This window comes from Mytilus trossulus, chromosome 7, assembly GCF_036588685.1.
Source record: "Mytilus trossulus isolate FHL-02 chromosome 7, PNRI_Mtr1.1.1.hap1, whole genome shotgun sequence".
In the NCBI taxonomy this organism is placed as follows: Eukaryota; Metazoa; Mollusca; class Bivalvia; order Mytilida; family Mytilidae; genus Mytilus; species Mytilus trossulus.
The window spans coordinates 44353235-44375680 of record NC_086379.1 but is presented as its reverse complement, the minus strand read 5'-3'; the positions used below and the strand labels follow the sequence as shown (position 1 = coordinate 44375680).

At 32.2% G+C, this 22446-nt stretch overlaps 1 protein-coding gene across 1 annotated transcript in view; it reads right to left on the bottom strand.

The window, feature by feature from the left end:
• Positions 1–1170: 1170 nt before the first annotated feature.
• Positions 1171–22446, bottom strand: part of LOC134725137 (protein NDNF-like) — a 40219-nt gene continuing 18943 nt past the window's right edge. The window contains exons 2-5 of the mRNA XM_063588697.1: positions 19580–19629; positions 16266–16502; positions 6037–6152; positions 1171–3156 (exon numbers count right to left, since the gene is read on the bottom strand). Coding sequence (XP_063444767.1) covers positions 1802–3156; positions 6037–6152; positions 16266–16495 — 1701 coding nt within the window. The 5' untranslated portion in view covers positions 16496–16502; positions 19580–19629 and the 3' untranslated portion in view covers positions 1171–1801. The remainder of the gene's footprint in view (positions 3157–6036; positions 6153–16265; positions 16503–19579; positions 19630–22446) is intronic.

Below are 22446 nucleotides of genomic sequence, written 5' to 3'. Positions count from 1 at the left end.
GCACAATCTGATATTTTATTAATTTAACAATAAAATCATTTATTTACACTGGACCCTTTGAATTTAATGATATAAAATGACGCATATGAAAACGATTTTTAAATAAATGGCAGTTCACTATCGTTATTTTGTAGCTTGAAACGTATGACCACGCACAACCGATGAAAACTTTTCAATTGTGTCAAGTTTCAAAGATGCCAATTCTTTTCAAATAAATAACTAGTTTGAAAATGACGCAGAAATCTATAACAATCATTTACCTTTTAAATTTCCATAAAAATATGGACACTTTATATATCAATATGAACAAATCATGAATGAAAATGCATGAAAGACTTAAAATCTAGACACATCGTTTTTGAACACAAACAATTATGAACATTAACATCAATTGATAAGACAACAAAACATGAAAGACATATACATAAAAAACACTGGTGCAGAAAATTTATGTTTTTTTTTTATAATTTAAGGTTCATTATATATATAATTCTTAGTATTTTCGTATCAATCGTTTTCTTTGATACTATCTGATGCGTTTTCCCTTTTTTGTCTTCTCAATAAATGCAAAAATTAATTGTGGCTAAGAGTTTGTATTCAAAATGTCTATACTTTCTAGAACATAGACAAGTCCTTTACCGAGACCGACAGGGAAACTGACTGACTGTCTGATATGTTCAGCTTGGGTGATCAAAACTATTGGTTGATTGACTGATATCTTAAGATCGTACTACATCATCAGTACATGGTCTCAGACCAAGTGGTTTTAGGTAAAATTGAGTACTAAGTGTGGAACATGTTGAAACAAATCAAATCTTCTGCACCAACATTTTAAAATAAGACAATGGCATACAATACAAACAAGACATGTAATTGCAAATTATTTTTTGACTAATCACACATATTCGGAATGGCATTTGAAGTGTTCAACAAAGGCAGTCCGGGCTATCACAAAAGACGCCCCAGAAATCACAGACAAACATATCGAGTTCTCGTTCTTGTACTTAAACAATAGTCTATTTTTTAGTCCCAAGTGTCAACCAAGGATTCAGTTTGGAGCTGTTTAATCTGACAATAACATTCTGTATTACAAGTTAACTTAAAAAAAATATACAGGAAATGTCATTTGAATAAATCAGGCATTTACATGAACACGATTTTTTGTATGCAGTTCTCAAAATATTTAGGACATTAGGTAAGTTCAACTTTATTCAATGCCAAAATTGAAGAGGGTTCAAGAAAGGGCCAATGTTTATGACAATTGTGATGCTTGAATTAAGTATATAAAGTATAGTGCAGGTGATTGCAAAGGAAAATGAAATATGCAATCTATTTGTTACTAACTGTCGCTTTTAAAAATATGTTCTTATCCCAGGCATAGCTTATCTCAGCCGTTATTGGCACAACTTTTGGGATTTTGGGTCCTCAACGCTCTTCAACTTTATTCTTGTTTGGCTTTCTAACAATTTTAATCTGAGTGTCACTGATGAGTCATGTGTAGACGAAACGTGCGTCTGGCGTTTCAAATCATAAGCCTGGTACCTTTGACTAGTAACTATTTTACAATGTTACACAACCAAATGTCTCACCTAAAGGCATCCCTACCCCTTAACAACAATGGATTAACACTTGGGATGGCACAAATACCTTCATAGACTAATAAACCCACGTTTGACATCGATTAAGCGCAGACGACATGTGCATCTGGTATAATCTTCATCATGCACGAGTTTGAGAACTTAGAGAAGCTCTCAGGAAATTTTCCCTCCGGAGAACCGGATATTACCTATGTACAATTATTTCATAAATGTTGTTTTGTTGCTGTTTGTAAACTGTTATACAGTAATGAATAACCTTTACCGAGTTGTATAACAACATCAAATTGGTAAAGAGTGTTACTTTTTAAGTTTCTGATTTGATGATTTAGCACCATATTAGGTGTTTGATGTCGGATTTTCATACATTTCACTTTTTTACTATCAATAACTGGAGGTTGATTCTTATTACTACACTGATTATAATTCCGCCGCCGTTTCCGTCGGACAGAAATTTCTTTTTGATATATACAAAATTTCCGTCTTGATTTGGTTACTCGCCAACCTATAGTTAATGAATTACTTGTAGTACTATTGTCAACCAGAAACACTTCCGATTTCTGAGGCAAGATAGGGTACCTAAGTTTTGACTGTTTTCTAGATACCACTAATCTAGCTGTTTTTGGAGCATCTCTTTTTCGGCTAACTAAATCTATGAAATAGGTATCCGCCTTCAAATTTGCAAGTGTAAAATTGGAAGAACGTCTCACTTTTTTCACAAAAACTGACTCACCACGTAAAGAACCACGTGTTACTTTTAACGTCACTTTACCAGTACAAGAATGGACGGCAAGAAATAGATCACTGGTATTTTTAAGGTCATATTTAAAATCAAATCTTAATTTTGATTTTTTAAACTCTAACTCTTGAAGTTTTCCATCTCTCAATTTTCGAATTCTGTCCCGTTGCTTCCGTTTTTTTGTCTTTACTTCTAATTTTTTATATGCACTACTCATATTAGTCCGCTTATTAATCGCATACACATTCACGAAATACGTTTTCCCAGGTCTAGCCTGGGTATAAATATATTTTGTATCTGTACCTACACAAGTATAGTGAATCTCTCTTGGTTTCACTTTTTTCACTGGCCTTGCTTTACTCTGGAATATTTTTAGAACTTCGTCCTCCCACGGAAAGAAGAACCCCCTACTCTTGGATGCTACCGGCAATTTATCACCAAACATATAAGACATGAGTGAACAATAGGTATCAGAACTCTTTTTCGCACTCACAGATACACAATAAGTTATAATATTCCCATAAGGGGTTTCGTCCTGACTACGGTTCCAAGAAACTGTGAAACTCTTCCGCCGTATGCTATCTGCACGAACTGCGGAATTTCTAGGTAAAGATGGATAAAATGTACTATCCCTTGCAAACTTTTTTAATCGAAGGAAGAATTTTACATAAGTGTCACTTTCAATCGGCCTTAAGAACACTGTATAAACTCCAGTGGAATTAACACTTCTTTGAAATGTATGAGCCTCTGATCCAACATACGAATCCAACTGTATCCCTGCTGGATTTGTTGGTTTTACTTGCTCTTCAAATAAAGGATCATCTGAAATTGGATAAATTTGTCATATGTATAAACTTCAGTACTAATCAATCAAACTTGAAATGCGCAAAGTATATGGTAAAAGTATTTTTGTTGGTAATGTGTGTGTTTGTGTGCTTGAAATTTTTTTGTTACGGCTATAGATGCTTCTTTACCTTGTTTTTTTCACTCAATACAAATTTTTATACAAGGAAATACCGATCAAATTTAAGTTGCTGTTAACTTTGCATGCATTGTGCCCTTTCACGATCTTTTATTTCATGATTTATTGCTTGCATGTATATTACATTTCTCTTGAAAAATATTTGTTTGGGGTAAATAAAATATTTGACATTGAAAACATCTTAGCAAAATGAATAAATATACTGCTGTCTTCAAAGGAAGAAGCTGCTTAGATTACAGAACGAATGACATTGACTATATCGTAAAATTGTGATTAATTTTAGTAATAAAAAAAAGATAAATATAACTTTTTATGCATAATATTTATCCCTTCTTGCAGCACGAGAGGTTCATTGTTCTTTTACGTTAACGAGATTTCCAAGACCATGTGATTGATTTTGTACCCAAGTGACCTTTCTTGCAGTCTTGGCACAATTCGACATGTCGAAAACTCATTATACTCTATACATAAAAATAACACAGCGATATAATTCATAGTTCTGTAAAACGTTGTCATTTACTTGTCTAAAATTACACAGTTGTAATTAGTGGTTTCCAAACTTCAAAGAAAATTATTATTAAAAACACCATCCAAGTGGAATTCCAGAAATAAGAACAATACATAGACCTAACACTACGATAACATAAAAAAATATCTGCATACATAATGACGGTCTGGGATAAAGCTTGCCATACGCTATTTCGATTATTGAAAATGTATATGTTTTGTCTGCTCATTGTAATTGGTTGCAGCAGTTTTTTTAGGTGACGAACTCTGATGATGCACTATTGGCATCGCTGCAACGCGTGGATGTCAATGAGGAAACTGCAATTTAAGTGTAAACAATGCATTCATATCGTAGAGTTAACATGCAGTACATGTACAATTTGAAACTGAACATCATCTGGAAACTGCAATATCAAACTGCACTAAAACGGATCGCAATGTTCCGGGATCAATCGAGGCATTATCGAAAACCATAGATAGTTAATAATCATTTATAAAAGATTTAATTGCTGTTTATCTTTTTGGTCTTTTTCAGTTGTTTTTTTTCCATGGCGTTTTGATTTTTATTGTTTCTTTGGTATCTTTTGCCTCTCTTTTAGCACGTATTTCAACTCCACCAATATGAATGAAAGCTCATATTTTTGAATTTCCTAACTTCTGAAAATCATATGAAGACATCAGTAATGCTGTGCAATGCATTTCGACTGTAAGATATATATATATATATATTTCTACTGCAATTAAACATATACCGCTTGAAGAGCCATGATAGCCATGATGTCATATTTCTGCATGTTAACTTCAATTCTCAGCTCATTTTGATTAAATGCAGTTTTTTTCATAAAACACGTTTGAAAAATCCACCACTTTCTACTTTTGAAAATGCCTGTACCAAGTCAGGAATATGACAGGTGTTGTCCATTAGTTTGATGTGTTTTGTCATTTGAGTTTGCCATGTGATTAGGGACTTTTCGATTGATTTTTTCTCGGAGATTAATATTTTTGTGATTTTACTTTTTATTTACCAACATGTGGTCAGTTTCGATCAAAGTAGATTTGACACATTAATATTTAGTTTTCTTATAAACCAAAAAAATGTTATGAATTTATATAGCTGCCCATGAGGGTTGATACGAAACAGTGGTTACTAATATATCTGACAGCTTATAGTGTAGTTCCTACAATATTTCAGCTTATGAAAAAAAAATGCACAAGATTTAATTTTTCAATTGAATAATTAAATAGCAGGTTTGCTAGTTGGTTAGTTGCGTTTATATCTGAATTAGTCGTCGAAAATATAACCACCTCGGTGGTCCCGTGCTTGCCTTGAGTGTTGCGGGAGGTCATGGGTTCTTAACTGCCATTGGTTGTTTCAAATTAAAGCATGCACATTTTAATTGACTGCTTCCCTCATATTTTGTGGCTTAGGAATGGTAAAAAATGGTCAACCCAAAATAAATATTGTATGTTCTACTTGAGTGACATATTTCTGATAGATTGGTCCTGTTTAAGCTAAAATTCTAACCCACGGCGTTCTCAGTCTAGCAGGAAGCTTGATTCGTAACTAGGTCACATTAATTAAATGTTATTGACCTGGATATGCATGTAATATTTGCCACTGTAAGTGAGGAATCCATAATTTGAATTAAGCCTTGCTTACCATTTATAATAGAATATAATGTCAACGTGTAATACCGTGAGACGCTCAAATAAACACCCTTCATTGATTTAAACAGTGTATATGTTTATTCATCTTTTTGTCAATAAAAGCCCCAAAATTAATAGGGTAGATACAATACAGACACATTCATTTTACGATACGAAAACACAAAAGACCTTTTTACAAGGTTCAACAATATCCCCAATTAGAGATAGTAATAACATAATTGAAAACGTAGGAGAGTAAAATGGCTCCCAGCATGTGTGGTCAAGTCGTTTACTACTTTGACTGACAAGAAAGAAGTTAATTATGACTGTTAACATTTGTAAAGAACGGTCAATGACATATTTGAGTCACTGTCCGCATTTTGATGACCTTAATGACATTGGCACATGGTGGTTGTTTCGAGTGTTTTATTCGAAAACTTATGAACACAACTAAACACTATACGTTTTACTTGACACACCAGCTGAAATCCTCAAATGAAAATGAAAGGAGGAAGCTAATTTAAACATCATCCCCTCAGAGGTTTTAAAACTATATAAGTATTTACCTTCATAATCCTTACTATCAGATATACTTTTATATAAAACACTTGATTCAACAGCAGACGCACACGGGGTGATTTTCAACGATACTGGGCTGTCTTCTTCGATCAGAAATAGTACCCTGGAAAAAAAATGTCAAATGTATAACACATGCATATTATTAGTTAATACCGGTTCTAAGCTAGATTTCAGTAACAGTGTGTACTCTCAAATCTGTACTAAGTGTAGTTTTTGTTGTTCGGATGTATAAATACACTGCCACGTCCGGTCTGTATTTCTGTTAGATGATTTTCTACATTGTATCCATTTGCCGATTTAAGCCCTTTTAACGGATTTTTTACTATTAGTTTTTATGTTGCACACCATTGCCCAAGGTCAGATGAATGATGTGATGCCTTCAAACTAGTTTAACTCCGCTATATTCTGTATGAACCTCTCACTAGTCAGGAGCCTGTAATTCAGTATTTGTCGTTTGTTGCTGTATAAATAAATGTATTTGTTTTTCGATTTTGTTTTGTAAATAAATCAGGCCGTCAGATATTTTGTTTGAACTCTTTTGACACATTTTCTTATTTTTATAAAAGTCATATTGTGTATCCGAACCAAATCGAGCAATACCCATCCATGTGTTGTTTTGTGTTGTTAGACTTTGTTGGCTTGTTTAATTACTCAGAGGAGTCGGGTATTTTTGTGGTTAGTCGGGTATTTTCGTGGTTGGTGTAATCTGTTGTAATGTCTTATATTTTCGGTTATTCAGGTTTTTTTGTGTTATTAAAGAAAATTTCGACATATTTTACTTTTGCCCATTTTTTGTGTCAGTGTCAGTGTTATGTATGCAAACGAAGTTAAACCTTTTACAAATGGTTTGTAAGATGTGCGCTGAATTATTCAGAGTCGTAACATTTCATCTAAATTCACTCTCTCCCAGTTATAGACAATGCCAGAATGTTTCTATTTCAGTATTGTGTTTAATCCAGCGACTAACTTTTGTTATGTCTAATACAAAGTCTGTTGATTCTTTGAAAGCCGTTTTCATTTTCTTAACATCTTTTCAATCAATGTGAAATAAACGTTTATTATAAGAGAATTATAGAGTTGTTGAAAGGTGCAATGATTTCACAAATGCATATGCAAATATTCTTTTTTTAAATCTAAATTTATCCTTGGAATGTGTAAATTACTTAAGAAATGCATTCTATCAAATCTCGAGTTCTGACTAACTGCGTAAATATACTATAAAAAGAATACTTGTCCTCACATAATTTCAATGTCAAGATCACAGATTGTCAAGGTCACAGATTGTTAATATCAAGGTCACAGAATGTCAATGTCAATGTCACATAATGTCAATGTCCTCATCAATGTTTTCAATTTAAACACTATTACATTGCACATAAAAACCATATTCGAACGGCAACATCTGACGAAACTTAGAAACAGAAGATGACATGATAATCACTTAATCGAAGGCAGCATTAAATTAAAAGATGTCTTATGTTGCAACTCCGGAAGGCGAAGTACACCTTCAACTTATCCTCTTTTAAGGATATTATGCTCTTTAAGTTTTATAGTTTAATTTCCGTGTTTTTTAACTGGAGCATACATCGATTACCCCGGAGGCGCATGTTGTGCTCACGGAAATGTCTTTTTTTATTATTATTTTACATCTAAACCATGGTAACCACAGTGCTTCTTGTAACCACAGAACACTTGACATTTCAACACGGAAATGTATACCGCGAATAAAGCATAAAGTTCATGCACAGTTTCATTACTATAAATTTAAAAAAAAAACCATCTGTCCTTAAAAATTAACCTTTAATTTATTTTGAGACAAACGGTGTGCTAATGAATGGGTGGTATAATAAAATCCGCACTTTTACAATTTGGATGTAATATTATACATAAGTATTCTTATTTACAGTGTGCTTGAACTTTTAGTGCAGGAGTGAATTGGAACGAGTGCGTAATCTCGCAACCTTTCAATAACCGTAAAAGAAATTAATGAAATAATAGATCTGGATAATATCAGTGGTGTAGCTGTTCGGTAGCTGTAGTACAGGAAAATATGTTGACCAAAACCAATAGATAGTAAGATAGGAAGCTGGATTCGCATCATGTTGTAAAAAAGGGCGAACAGAATTCCGCCCAATTTTAGTAATTTATCATAGTTATAGTTATATTTAAAGAAATTAAAAATGAATAACATTCCGTTTCACGAGTTAGCTCAAAACCATCAAATTAGAGGTATACTACAATTAAAATGATTATTATATAAAAACCTCATTTACGTGCCATCATTTCAAGACGGCCTTGATCCATCTTATATATTGGTATGAATTCTTAGCCCCACCCCTGTTTAACATACTGGCGTCTTATGGGAGACAGAACCATATCAGATAGGTTCAAAATCATAGATGTAGTAATTGTAATCTTACATTGGATATTATGTTTACTGTTACGTATGTACATTTGTATTTGATTTGTAATTGCTTGGCCCATTATGTTTATTATTGTGCAAGTAAAAAAAAGAAGTTCCTTATTTATCTAAACCAGTTTAAATAAAAAGCGTTGTTGACAATAAAAAAAAACGCTCAAAGAGGACACATTAACTTGAAGTGAAAGATAAGCATTTCTCCATACAGAACATGTCTCAAGCAGATAAAGTTCCCAATTGACCGAGGGAGTTTGAAACGTGGTATTTAAAAGAAGTTTCATTCTACGCAACTATTTGTTATCCTACCTGATTTTTTGTTGTTGTCTTAATCTTTAAATAATTAAAATTTAGTCACCAATTGAAAACTGCGTCATACAGATTTTAGAACCTCGAAGTAAATAATGGACTAAATAATTTCAGGGGAAATAACCTACCTCTTTAAAACAAACTTATGAAAAGTGACATTCCGGAAGACTCAGAGCTAAAGACACAATGGTATAGTCATAATGAATAAATGACATAAGTAATATGTATCATTCTTCATGTTTGATAAATACAGGAGCTTTATTGTAAACTTTCTTTGATATGGTAAAAAGCCACAACAAAAATCTAGACTATTTTTTAACAAACCGAACAAAATACGAATGATAAATAAAAATTTACTTTTCAATATTTATTTCTAAATCGTAAATCATTAATACTCGTTTATTACTACACCTCTTGTTTTGACGTCTTATGTAAAACATTAAATACTATTTATCATATACCACCGCATACCTCACGAATCAATCTCGTGACCTTTTAATCGTCACCTTTTAGAATAACTTCCTTGATTCTCATATATGTAAATTAGCTAAAAGTTAATAAACTTTATTTTTAGGAAATAATTTTTAGTTTTCCTCGTAAGTGCCAATCTTGAGGAAATTAATTAAATTATTCAATTAACATTTTCTCTTTTACACTCGATTCGTATAACTAAATCATTAATCACAGGCACCGCTACCTCGCTGAAAAAAAGCTTATTTAAAAGCATGAAATCAAATTTCAAAGCATTATTTGGATGTAGTCATTTTTCTTCTACCAACCTTCTTACTTCTAATGTTGGTGACTGTACTTCATAGAATATTTCATACAATAACAACTTCAAATGTACAAGAAACCACAAATAGAATATGGTAGCGGTTTAACATATTTGTGAGTGTTTATCAATCCCCTAAGAAAGATCTTTTTTCAAAATATTTTCTCTATTTTACTTCCTCTTCAATACATAATCTTTATTAATATAAACTTTTGTTTACAAATTATTACAACCTTGTAAATCAAGTTAACCACGTCCTTACAACCTTGTAAAGTATATACTTTTTTCTATGCTATTATCAACTTCGCGTTTCAAAAAGTAGTGAAAAAGCATTATGAAAAATATGATACCTCAATATGCACCTGAAAGGGGTATAAATCTTGAGTCCTTCTTATCTAATGTGTTATAAATCCGATGCGAGATGTATCTAATAATCATTACCATATCTAATTATCGTTTTTATTCGCTTTACCTGTCTTAGGTACGCAGACAAAACGGTAAGAAAATGTACGACGTGTTATCAAAAGTGATAGTTTTACGGCAGCTAGAGTAATTTGAACAGCTAATTAAACAGTGTGTAATGAATCGGTCGTGTGCCGTTAAAAGAGGCCATGTTAACTAAATTATTCGTTTTTAAATGCATATTTTTGTTGGGGACCCAGTTGAAAGACGCCCCCTGGTGCGGTATTTTTCTCGCGGTATTGATGACCCATAGGTGGCCTTCGGCTGTTGTCTGCTCTATGATCGGGTTGTAGTCGCTTTGACACATTCCCAATTTCCTTTCTCAATTTTATTAATACCCGTGATATAAACGGCGTAATATAGGCGATCTATGGATCTTATTTAAGTTATACTTTTGGATTAAATGTTTCATTTTGATACAGATACGCAATAGGTAAAACAAAATATAAAATAGCGAAACCCAGACCATCATAGTAAAAACATTAGGAACAAGAAAACGTCAATTATACATGACAAAACCGCACTTGAATGTTTCAAGCAACACATATTTGTTAACCAAATCCTTTGAAAACTGAGGTCAAGGCTGATAGTTTGTAGCAAGGAAACCGAAATCTTACAAACGTTTAAAAAGAGTGATAAATGAAAGCCGTTATGACAGCACTTTTGAAGTTTGGACTTACTGCTGTGAGCAATGATCAGCTTAATGGACGAATAATTAAATGCAAAGAGATTTGGTAATTAACTGCAATAAAAATGATGAAAAGATTTGCAGAGAGATGAAACTCGATTCACCTGTGAAGCCAATTAAGTAAACAAAGTGATGTCTATAAACAATAATTGCGGTTTCATCACACGTAATATTGAACTTGTTCCACCAACTCTAAAAAACCGTCCGATGACGCAAAGCCAGGGAATAGGTAACAGCGTATAACCTTCTTCTTCTTAGTATGAGCCTTCTTTAATTAGGAGCACCTCCATAGGAAGTTTTACTTTTGTCTTAGTCTATGACTGATTGATTGAGCAATGTTTAACATCAAACAGTTGGTAAATATTGTCATATTTATGGCGGGAATAATAAAAAAAATATTTAGTCTAGTTTGCAAAAGATCAAGTCTTCAAAAGTAAAAGTGCGATTTTGAACCTCAGAGCAACTTAGATATGTCTACATATCGAAAAGAGCAATGATTACAGATTAGGAACTTTTCTTGAATCGCCCTCAATCCGACCAGACAATTCGTTATATCGCTGGCAACATATACTTTACTATGAAATATTCAAAATTTGCATTTGTATGTTGTAATTTTCCCTTTCTTGCAATAACAGCTTTGAAATTGCAATTTCAGTAATTGTTCCCGATAGTCATCAAATTTGTTCAGATTTGTCTTTTGTTTGTTTGCTCTAAGTATCATCATTGTTATTGTTTTCATTCTCATATTATATTGAATCTATCTTTGTGTATATTTTGAACTTCTTTTAAATTTCTGTTTAAGTGTTTTCGCTTATTGTTGCTTGGTTGAGTATTGATGCTAAACGTCCAGTGTCAAATATTTCAGACATGCATATTCGACATCACGGTCATTATTGACCATTCTCTCATATGATTACCTTCGCTGGTTGGATAAATTGCTCATTTACATGTTCCTTTTTATAATCAGTCTTGAACTAGTCTACAAATCTAGCCTAAGTCTCTAGCCAAATAAATGTACTTTGATGGTTAAAATGACCTTGAACAGTAGAAATGTTAACGATTTGAGATCAAAAGCAAGAGATGATAATCCATTTCAGCGGCAGGAATTTTGATGTATGTTACTGTCTGAAATTGACTATGATAAATCCACAGAATCATTGCTCTAGACCTAAACTGTGGCAGATTAAACAAGAAATCAATAGTTGTTATGGCAGTTATGACAAATTACTGCAAGGTTATAATATATTGTTTTGATGAATACGTAGTGTAGCATTTCTGCGGCTGACAAATATATTGCATAACAAGGGTCCAATGTCGTAAAAAAATCAACTCAAAACTGAAACGAAATCTGATTGAAAGTATAAATTCATTTGTATGTTTTGCTTTGTAATGATATATGTTGTTAGTATAAGATTTATTATATGTAATAAACAAACGATGGAAGTCGTAATTTATTTCTGTTCGCCATTCATATGAGTCTTCTTCCTTGAACACTATCATAGCATTTAATAAAATTGAGAAGGGATACGGGAATGTGTCAAAGAGACCAACAACCTGACCAATGAATAGATACCAGCCCAAGGCCACCAAATTGTCTCCAACACAGCGATAAAATGTTGCATCCGAAGGCGGCTTCGGCTGGTCCCTAAGTATAAATGTATATACTTGTTCAACGAAGACGAAAAATTCACATGTATATAAAGAAACTGTAACAGAAGCAGAGTACAATATCTACAATGTTATGGGCTTATTTAAAGGGAAACCGAAACCATTAAATATCAGTGCATTTAGTTTTGCTATAGGTTCTCTGATGAATGTATAAAATAATTTTAGACCTTTGAGATGTGCCCTAAATGTATGATGACTTAATACAAATTCCAATTGGCTAATTTGTATATAAAAAGAATTATTTCATAAACAACAGTTTGATCTACAAGAGGTGACAATTGTTAACAGCAATAATAACGAATCTGCAATATCATGTCTCCCTGGGCTAATTACATATTTGATCTACAATACTATAAAATATAACACATAACTCAATATAAAATAAACAATGCCAAATAAAAACAAATATCTCGGTGTTGGTCAATCTTATTTAAAAAGACACGAAATGAATGCTTTTAATTTTTTAATCCTTTTATGAGATAAATGAGTGTTTATTTATTTTATACCAAACAATTGTACAAGTTGTGATCAACTATAAACTAGAGTAAATTTACTTATGTGGATAAGTCCATTCACAACTTTCTCATATATATATACCCTGATTCGACAAGTTAAGCTTTCATTGAGCTGTGATACAAAACAGCTTAGGATGTACGATGAAAAACTGATCTATTAGTTGCTTCATTCGTTTTTCTATTAGATAGTTGTCTCATTGGCAATCATACCACATTTTCTAATTTTATAACACGCTTTGCACATACATATAAAAGTGAAAAATGTATGATATGCACCATTTAATGCAGAAAACTATCCACCCCCTTTACGAATAGACAACACCAATTTTTCCTATATTGCTTCACAGCAGGTTCCACACATATTTTAATCGTTTACTTTTGCTTATTTCTAAACATAAATACCCAAAGACACCTTAAAACCGGAATCTTGATAGATTTTAGAACATTTAGAATACTTTTCCAAAAGTATCAAAGAAATAAATTCTTAACTAAAACCTAAATCTATTCCAAGAAGTTCATAATTTGTTTTCAATTAATTTTTAAAGATGGCATCCAATGCATTTTACGATGATGCATACAATTGTGTACCTAGATGCTTATGTCTCTTCAAAAGTTTTAAGTACTGCATACTAGAATTTTCATAGGGTTTATATACTAATTTTTGAGTAATGATTTTAAAATATATAAGAAAGACATTCTTCACTAAAAGCTTAATGTACTCGAAGTTCATTAAATGTTTCTATTTTGATAAAAGATGGCATTCGATGAAACATTTAACAATATTGCTCACTCGTTTTTGTCTAAATTTTTTTGTATGTCTCTTCAACAACATCATGTACTGATACCAGCATGTACATTGGATATACATTCTTAGTTAAGATCATGATCATATGCAACTAATGGATGATTTCTTCTAGGTCAGGCCTCACGGTCATAAAATTTTCGAGCATGTTTTTTGTACTCAGACTCGAAAATCAACCAATCAAATTGCTGGATTTCATGTTTCGAGCATGATTTTTGTGTTCCGAGCACTGAGCACAGTTTTATGCCTTGAAGGCCTGATAATACAACATAAGATTTCAAAGACAAACGTCATTTACAAGATCGCACCAAAATATAACTTTAATTTCTAATATGTCATTCATATTCCTTCCTAGCTACCATTAACCTGAACATGCATGACATATTTGCCACTGGACGTTAAGCAACAAGTCTTCAAATCAATCAATCATTGTCTCCAAACATTTAAAAGACATATCATTTCTCGAATGTCTGGCTCCCTGTTTATTCTAAATTCATGATATATTTGTCACTGGACGTTAAGCAACAAATCTTCTAATGTTTAAAGGTCATACTATTTCCCTTATGTCGGGCTACAAGGTATTTTTAATTACAAATTCATGAAACAAACTATCATTTTAAATAAAATGGCAGATATAACTGAATCCATGAGCTAGGTACAAATCCACCACATAAAAGCAATCAATGTGCTATGTACAACTCCACCACATTAAAGCAAGATTATACATGTGTATATATTCGTTTTTTTATTTCATTAATTTTGGGTCAATTACGTAACGTAAGGACTAATTACGTAACGTATAAAGACTAATTATTCAGTTGGATTGCATGTCTTATTTCATGCATCTTTGAATCGTTCTGTACTCTCTGATCGTAATTTACAGCACATACATAAGTGCTTAGATGTTTATTTACATGAATCTATTTCTGAGATTACGATTCAATCCAAGACCTCTTTAAGGTGAATTGTTACCCTTGTTATGTCACGTGCTTGAATTCAGAATGTCATTCAATGACATTCCTTTACACCTTTGTTCATAAAGGAAACCAGATTGAAGAAACATCAACCAGTCAATGAGTTCAACGGAAGTTCCATTTTTAAACTATCATAAAGTTTGTCAATATCCCATTCTTTAGTTAACTTTCAAGTTGTAGTAAAGCTCAAATACAGAAAGTTATCTACTTTTTTTTTCGAGAGGCACTTGCTTCTATAAAATTTACATCTATTGAGGTTTCAGTGTTGAATACGAAACAAAAAGCCAATTTTGAAAAATCCATCGGCATCCAAACAACAACCGGAAAATCAAATAAGACAGACAACAACTAACGGCAACCGCAATTGACAGTATGGATATAGTATAGTATAGTATATACAACTCGTCTAAACATCAACCCAACAATGTTAGATCTGTAAATTTGCTTTCGCAAATTTTTGGTTCTTCCCTCGCCGGGATTCGAACCCATGCTACTGTGATATCGTGACACCAAATCGCCTGCACTGCAGCCGTCCGGCTAGACCACGACCACCTGGGCTCTCAAAAAAAGAGCTTTCGGTGGGCATGTGTTACCTTTCCTCGTCAGTTTTAATCTAGCGGCGTACTACAGTACATGATATATAAGGCATGAAGATGTTATTGTTACAGATCAGCTATAGTATAGTTTATATATATATATATATAAAGAATATATGGCCTTCCAAATACCGTTTCGATCCCTAACATCACTGAAGAGACATATATTATCGAAATTTAGATCTGGTGTACAAAAAAATATTGACACCTTGTGTTTGTGGCATAACATCTTGGCCACAAGTTTATCGTTTTCTGTTTAGTATTAAATTTATATTAAGATCCATTTTGTTACATCTCGTGATCAATTTTATTTGGCAATCGCCAATGGCAGGCAGCAGGGTTTAAGAACATCAGTTGTTCGACCTGTTAGTCAAATGCGTTTTGTTTAAATATACTTTTTCACTTTTTTGGTCTTTTGGAAAACGATGTTTGTGCTGTATTTAGACCCTTCTACAACGAAATTTGTTTTACATGCACACGCATAAAAATTGCGGTTTTTATCCATTGCAATCATAGGTTTGAACGTAGTTTTCAATTTAGACTCGTTTATATATAATATATATATGCTGCACAAGATAGGCATATGTTTTTCTAAATATTATGAAGGAGAGTCTTCAATGTATACAATGCTGCATGGTCCTTGCATACCATTGTAAGAATTGTTTTTAATTTTCTAATAATATATATCATATATCATTTTAAATGAAAATATAAAGGACGCTGTCTTCGAATTGACAAATTTAAAACATTTCATTCTTTGCACCGACAGCAGATATTTAGAAAAGAGAAAACATGAATAGTATCAAAATACAGCTATTCGGAAAATTCACCTTGTAAAGTTCATTGAAACAATTAAATACAATTACGGCATGCAGGGGGTATATATACTGAAAGACCAAAGACATTTAATTTCCCGCAAATTTAGAAGAATAAAAAGATACAACCTAAATATTTCTTTTCAATACACATAAATCATAAAATGAATACTACAATTAACCCTCTATTTGAACTCACTTGATCGTTTCGTTGACTAGAAGATAGGCTTTTACCTCCGATCCCTCCGGAAGTACTTTGTTGGTGTCATAAGTAAAATCAACAGTGTTTATATCAGTGTAGAATTCTTGGCCGGTCTGTGCTTGTTTTGAAGGGAGGTTTCGTGCAGCAGTTCGATCTGACATACCAATTAAAATGACAAGTTTCACAACGGTTATTATGTACTTTTTACAATTAAAATCTCGTATCATTGTGAACCTGAAAAAAATAATATTATATAGTTTGAAATATTTAACGTAAGTGAGAGGTTAAACTAGCTATAACATCAGGTTAAATCCACTTTTCTACATAAGAACGCCTGTACCAAGTCAGAAATATGATATTTCAGTTGTTATCCATTCGTTTGATGTGTTTGAGATTTTGATATTGCCATTTGATTAGGAACTTTTCTTTTTGAATTTTCTTCGGAGTACAGTATTTTTTTTTATTTGTGTATATGACAATAAACGGTTATTATATCAATCATTATCAAAATAATTTTTGGAAAATCAGTGACCTTGTCCTATAGTAATGAAATGAAGTCAAGCTCATCACCAAAATGTACCAATAGAAACAGAATATGTCTATAAAGTTTGATCAATTGGTTAAAGCTATACACGATGTAAGTAAAATAAACCTACATTTGTTATTAGACATTGACCAAAAATCTTATTTCTCAGTAGTTACAATTATCATTCAAAGAATCATCAAACAGCTGATCTAAAAATCGCCGACTTAACATTATGAAGTTCAAGGCCAACTGATCTGATATTCGCTGACTCAACATTATGAAGTTCAAGGCCAAAAGTCCAACCATTCCTTAATACGTAAGCTGTGATACTAGTAACCATTTTTTTTAATAATTCGGTATAATTAAGAACCTTTCAAAATATCAACAAGACACTAATAATGTGTACCGAAAAAAAAATATCCATAATTCATATTTAAGGAATCGAGAAAAATAGATAGAGACTGCCTGTACATCAGGATTAACTTTCTCTAGTACACCTAAACATTAGTTCTAGGTCAAATATCAATTCATTCCTAAATCAGAATAAGTAACGACTCCACAAACGAATGGACTCAAGGGATCACGGTGGCGCACAAAAGTGAAATATTTTAATTTCAGTCAATGTTTTATCTTTTATTGTGGTAGTTCATCGAACTGTGGGATAACAGTGAAACATAACAAACGAGATAATGATTAGAGTATAAACATGTCAGATGGTTACATAGTTTTTTTTTATCTAGCTATGAATAAATGAGAAGATGACTTGTATTTTGCCCCAAAACACAGAAAATTGTTACGAAACCATTCAAATTTAACATGAAAATGTTTTAAAAAATTGATCGATTGCTGTACGCTTAGCGTCCAGTGACAAATATTTCATGCATGTCCAGGACTATGTTTCAAAAAGACACGTTGAATTCTAATGACCATGACTCTCATAAATATGTTCGAAAAAAATTCTGTATACAAAATGGTAAGCGCAACGTGCAAGAAATCAGAAAGTCACAAACCATCGTGTTTTTTAAACTAAAATAACGGTTAACAGAAACAATCTGTAGAACATCGTGGGATTTTGAGACTTTGTTTAGCCCACAGAGTAAACATTTTCAATATCTATCAAACGCACATTGCTGTAGTCTGTCATCCACACTGATCGAAATAGTAAATTAAATGCTGAATTTAGAAATAAGCTGCGATTCTGTGATAATATTCATTTGAAAAAGAATGTCGGAAGCAGAACATTGATAACACGTGTCAATTACCATGAGGTTTCATTTTCATTAGTATGTCACTGTGTCAGATCCTTGTTATCTCTTTACGATGTTCATTTGTTTCTGGTGTAACTAAAAAATAGTTTGTTATCTCTTATCTTTTTAATAAAAAAATAATGTCTTAGTTATGCCTCAAGTATTTCCGAAGTTCTAATTGCCATGCGGATTTGCACTCCGGAAATGTTCCCAAAATAGAACAAAAGTCCGAGGGGAGACGAGTTCAATGATCTACTCGGTCCACTAAGAAGAGTTGCATTACGGTAGGTCGTAAACTCTGTGCAGCAAAACATATATTTTAACTAGTTGGTACTATTAAGAATTTGAAGTGTTCGTTTTTAATGTACGGCTTAATGTGCATGCTTGTACCTGGTCCTTTCGCAAAGGTGTTAAAGTTTTATACTTAATTTATTTTTCATATGAAAATGTAGTCATAAAATTAAGTAGGGCATATGTTTACTTGAGAATACAATCAAATTGAAACAATTTTTTTACATGTATAAATTAACTAATCTAACACTTGAGACATAGCCAAAATGATAAACGAAACATTCAATTAATCACACATCTGCCTTTTTAAATAATAAAAAAATATTAATTATATAAAATGAAATGCGAAACAACTCCCAGACAAAAATTATATAACGCGATGACCATTTAATTTAATAGGATTTTAACGAAAGACGAATACGTGAGTTTATCGTTTTACAAATTACTAATTTTCTTCGTTTTGCTTATGAATAGGTTGAGGTCAACGGCATACACATTTGTACTCTCCGACTTTACTGAATCATTCTTTCATTCTTATCTTTTTGTGAAAAGTTATTAAAACACGAAAATTTTGTTCGAAACTTGATATATCTAAATGATGTTTTACTCGCATTACAATCATGACAATATATATCTAGCAAAATTATATAAAAAAAAATTAGGTCAAGAGAGAAACTTTTCAAATAAGCTTTCACTATAATAGGTATAGAGCTTGATATGAACAACTGAATATTTACTTGTCTCATGTTATGGATGAAGTGGTGCATGTTGTAATTCGTGAAAAAAAAATGAAACTTAGTTGCAGTGGCATATGTAGATATAAGAAGATGTGGTATGAGTACCAATGAGACAACTCTGCATCCCTCAGCTGCATCCAAGTCATACTTTTGTAAAAGTAAACGATTACAACATGCATGTTTCAATTACTCAAAATGGTAAGGTGTCATCAATACACGAAGTTTAAATGCTTTTAAGCTAAATACACTAAACATAAAAATGCGACCAGGCTGCATAATACATTTCGCAAAAATACGAAATTATATATAGTATCAAGGGCATGCATTTTTCAATTCCTAAAAAAAATAAGAAATAATCAGTACTAGCTTCAATCAAAATAGAATAAACCTAAATATGCATCAGTGGCAAGGACAATCATTTTCCAATTACTCAAAATGGTCAAGTATATAATCAATACCAGAAGTTTAAATGCTTCGAACTAAATATAGAATTAACAAAAATATGCATACCTTCAATGAAGCAATGCTTCGTGCATCTTGTCCTTCACATTGCTGATCATCTAGAAAAATAAATCCAATATTAAAAGTTTTGTCAAAAGCACTTTCCATTGCGAAGTTACTTCAAATATTGAATAAGTACTCCCACAGTGCATCTTGTGCTATTTAAACGTCAAACGTTAGCGTATGTAAATCGCATGATATATATTATTTAGTTGTAAGTATATTATAAGATAATTTTTCAGAGATAAATCTCCGAAAGTATTAACGGCAGTCTGCTATCGATCTCATCTATCGTCTGCCGTAATCAGGAGAACCTCCAATATTAATGTCACAGGTGAAGTCAGGACCGCCGCTCAGTAATTTAGCTAATTACTATAACAATAGATCCAATACACTTGGGATCTATAGTTAGATCAATAATCTACGATAATATAAGATGTTCAGCCGAAAAGATAAAAATTAATAACACCATCTAAGCTAGGACGTAACGACTGCATATATCATTTAAACACACTCATAATTCTAACTTTAAAAGACAGATGATATACGTAGTACATTTTTCTCCGTTTGAAGACATATAATAATAACAAGAAAATTATACACATAATTATACCATTTAGTAGCCAACTTAAATTTTTGTCTCCATTTAATATTTATTTTCTGAGTTATACCTTATATTAAATATTTTGACGAAGCACATTTTCCCAGCTCAAAACGTATAATTATCTTCCCTAAAATATAAGTACACAAGCCCCAATAAGATGACTTATAACATAACACCTGTGAGTTGTAACCTTTACAAAATCTTATTAACAAACTGTCAGTTTCACCAATGAAATAATTTCACTTCTAAATCAACATTTTATTGGACATTCGATGAGCTTAATATTGACATCTTTATAACATAAATTAACATTTAATTGTTTCTTTCATTAATTTTTTTAACGATTTATAACCAATTGTCTTAGTGTATTAATTAGGTTTTTCTAACCGTAGAAAGTGTATTGTAAAGTTTGTTTGACAGAGGTTGTGTGCAACAATTAAAGCACCTAAATCATGGTATTGTACAAAACACCTGGAACTGTTCATGAATTATGAAATCAAAACACCAAATTTGAAAAAAAATAATTAAGTCAAGTTATGCAATTCGAGTATACAGTAGAGCTAAACAGTAGAATTGAATCAGTAAAACAGATCTCTTTAGTCCGGAATATCAAACATGTATTCATATATGGAGTTAAATCCCGTGGTTTCGAAATAGCTTGATGGGATTGGTCAAGAGTAAACATTCTAAATGCCGTATTATTCTTTATATTAAAACGGTGTAAAAAAGTAAGTCATAATACTTTATGAATGATTCGGATATGAAAGAACAGATTCGTTGATGTTAATTCATTTTAACCGGTTTTCATGTGGGTTTCAAAGCAGCTTTTGACCCTGTAGCGCAACTGAACGTTTGACAATACAGCCAGCAAACAATTGAGATAAGCTTTCGATATAAATCAAAGCGTCGAGTTACATTTACATATAAACAATAGTTATCTGCATTTTTCTCGTATTGCTAACGAAATTATTTTATTCAGTGGACCAGGCCAGCCTGCTGATACGTTTGGTAAAAATCTGAAATGTCCAGATGCAAAATAGGTACCCCCCCCCCCCCCCAGTTCCTCAAACTAATTAAATTCATCAATATGAGTCCTTTAAATGCATTTATATTCTGCAATTTACCCCCGACACTTGAAATTTTAGTTGTAAAATCCAAATCATAGTCGACATAGTTTCAGCGCGGACTGCAATGTGGACCAAAACAAACTGTTACGCAAAAAGCATTACAGCTTGCCCAACATTAAAGCAGGATATAGAAAATTATTCGTTCTTGTTTAGATATAATAACGATATACTATTTTGTTATCAGAAACACAATCATTTTGATAAAGATTTCAGTGTACAACTGATTTGCTTTCCCTGATTACCAATTAAACGTTAGATCAATCGGTAATAACAAACTGCCTAGACTAGTGAAGGTCACATTTTTTTACAAAAAAACTGGGTTGAATATAAAACGCAATTATTGAAATCAGGAATAAAATATCAAACGCCAATCAACATTAAACGCTGAACGATCTCACACAAGAGGCTATAAAGACTTGCTATGTCTGGGTCGAGTTTAGCAGTAAACAAATGTAGTAAAATACTACATATTGGAATCTATCCAGCCTCTTTTACAATATTTCATATGGCTACGACGCCATCGGTACTGAACGATTGTAAACAATAACAAAAGTGAACTTCAGACCGGCCTGAAGATCTTCACGACAAGACAGTAGCACTTCATGATAACATATACAAACTTCGAGACGAAAGAAAAGAAAAGTACAGATTGTTTAATTATTGATAAACTTTGGAGTAAAGAAACACACATGGCAAATCCGGAAAAAAATTGGGTGCAAGAAGTAGTAAAAGTAGTTTAATATAAGTACATAAAAACAAGGTTACCAGAATACTGTTATTTAGTGCATAATACTGATTCAATTAAAGCAATAACGTCATTTTGCGGCAAATTTATTTATATGAAAAGTAAATATTTTCTTCATGTGCAATAAAAACGTAAGCTTTGATGTCTCACCGACTAGTATACTAGTACGAGGATTTCTGTTGATATCTATAAAAGAAACGGAAAAATTTGATCGTCATTTAAAAGTTTTTTTTTTTAATCTATTATATTTTTTGAAAATCAGTCAATTTCTCAGTTATTGTCTCTTGCGAGAGGAAGCATAAACATGAATGATACAGATAAAGCCTTTGAAGTAGAGCCCTGCGGAAAAAGTCATACATCGTTTTGAGTATTGGAAAAAACAAATTAAACAAATTCAGTG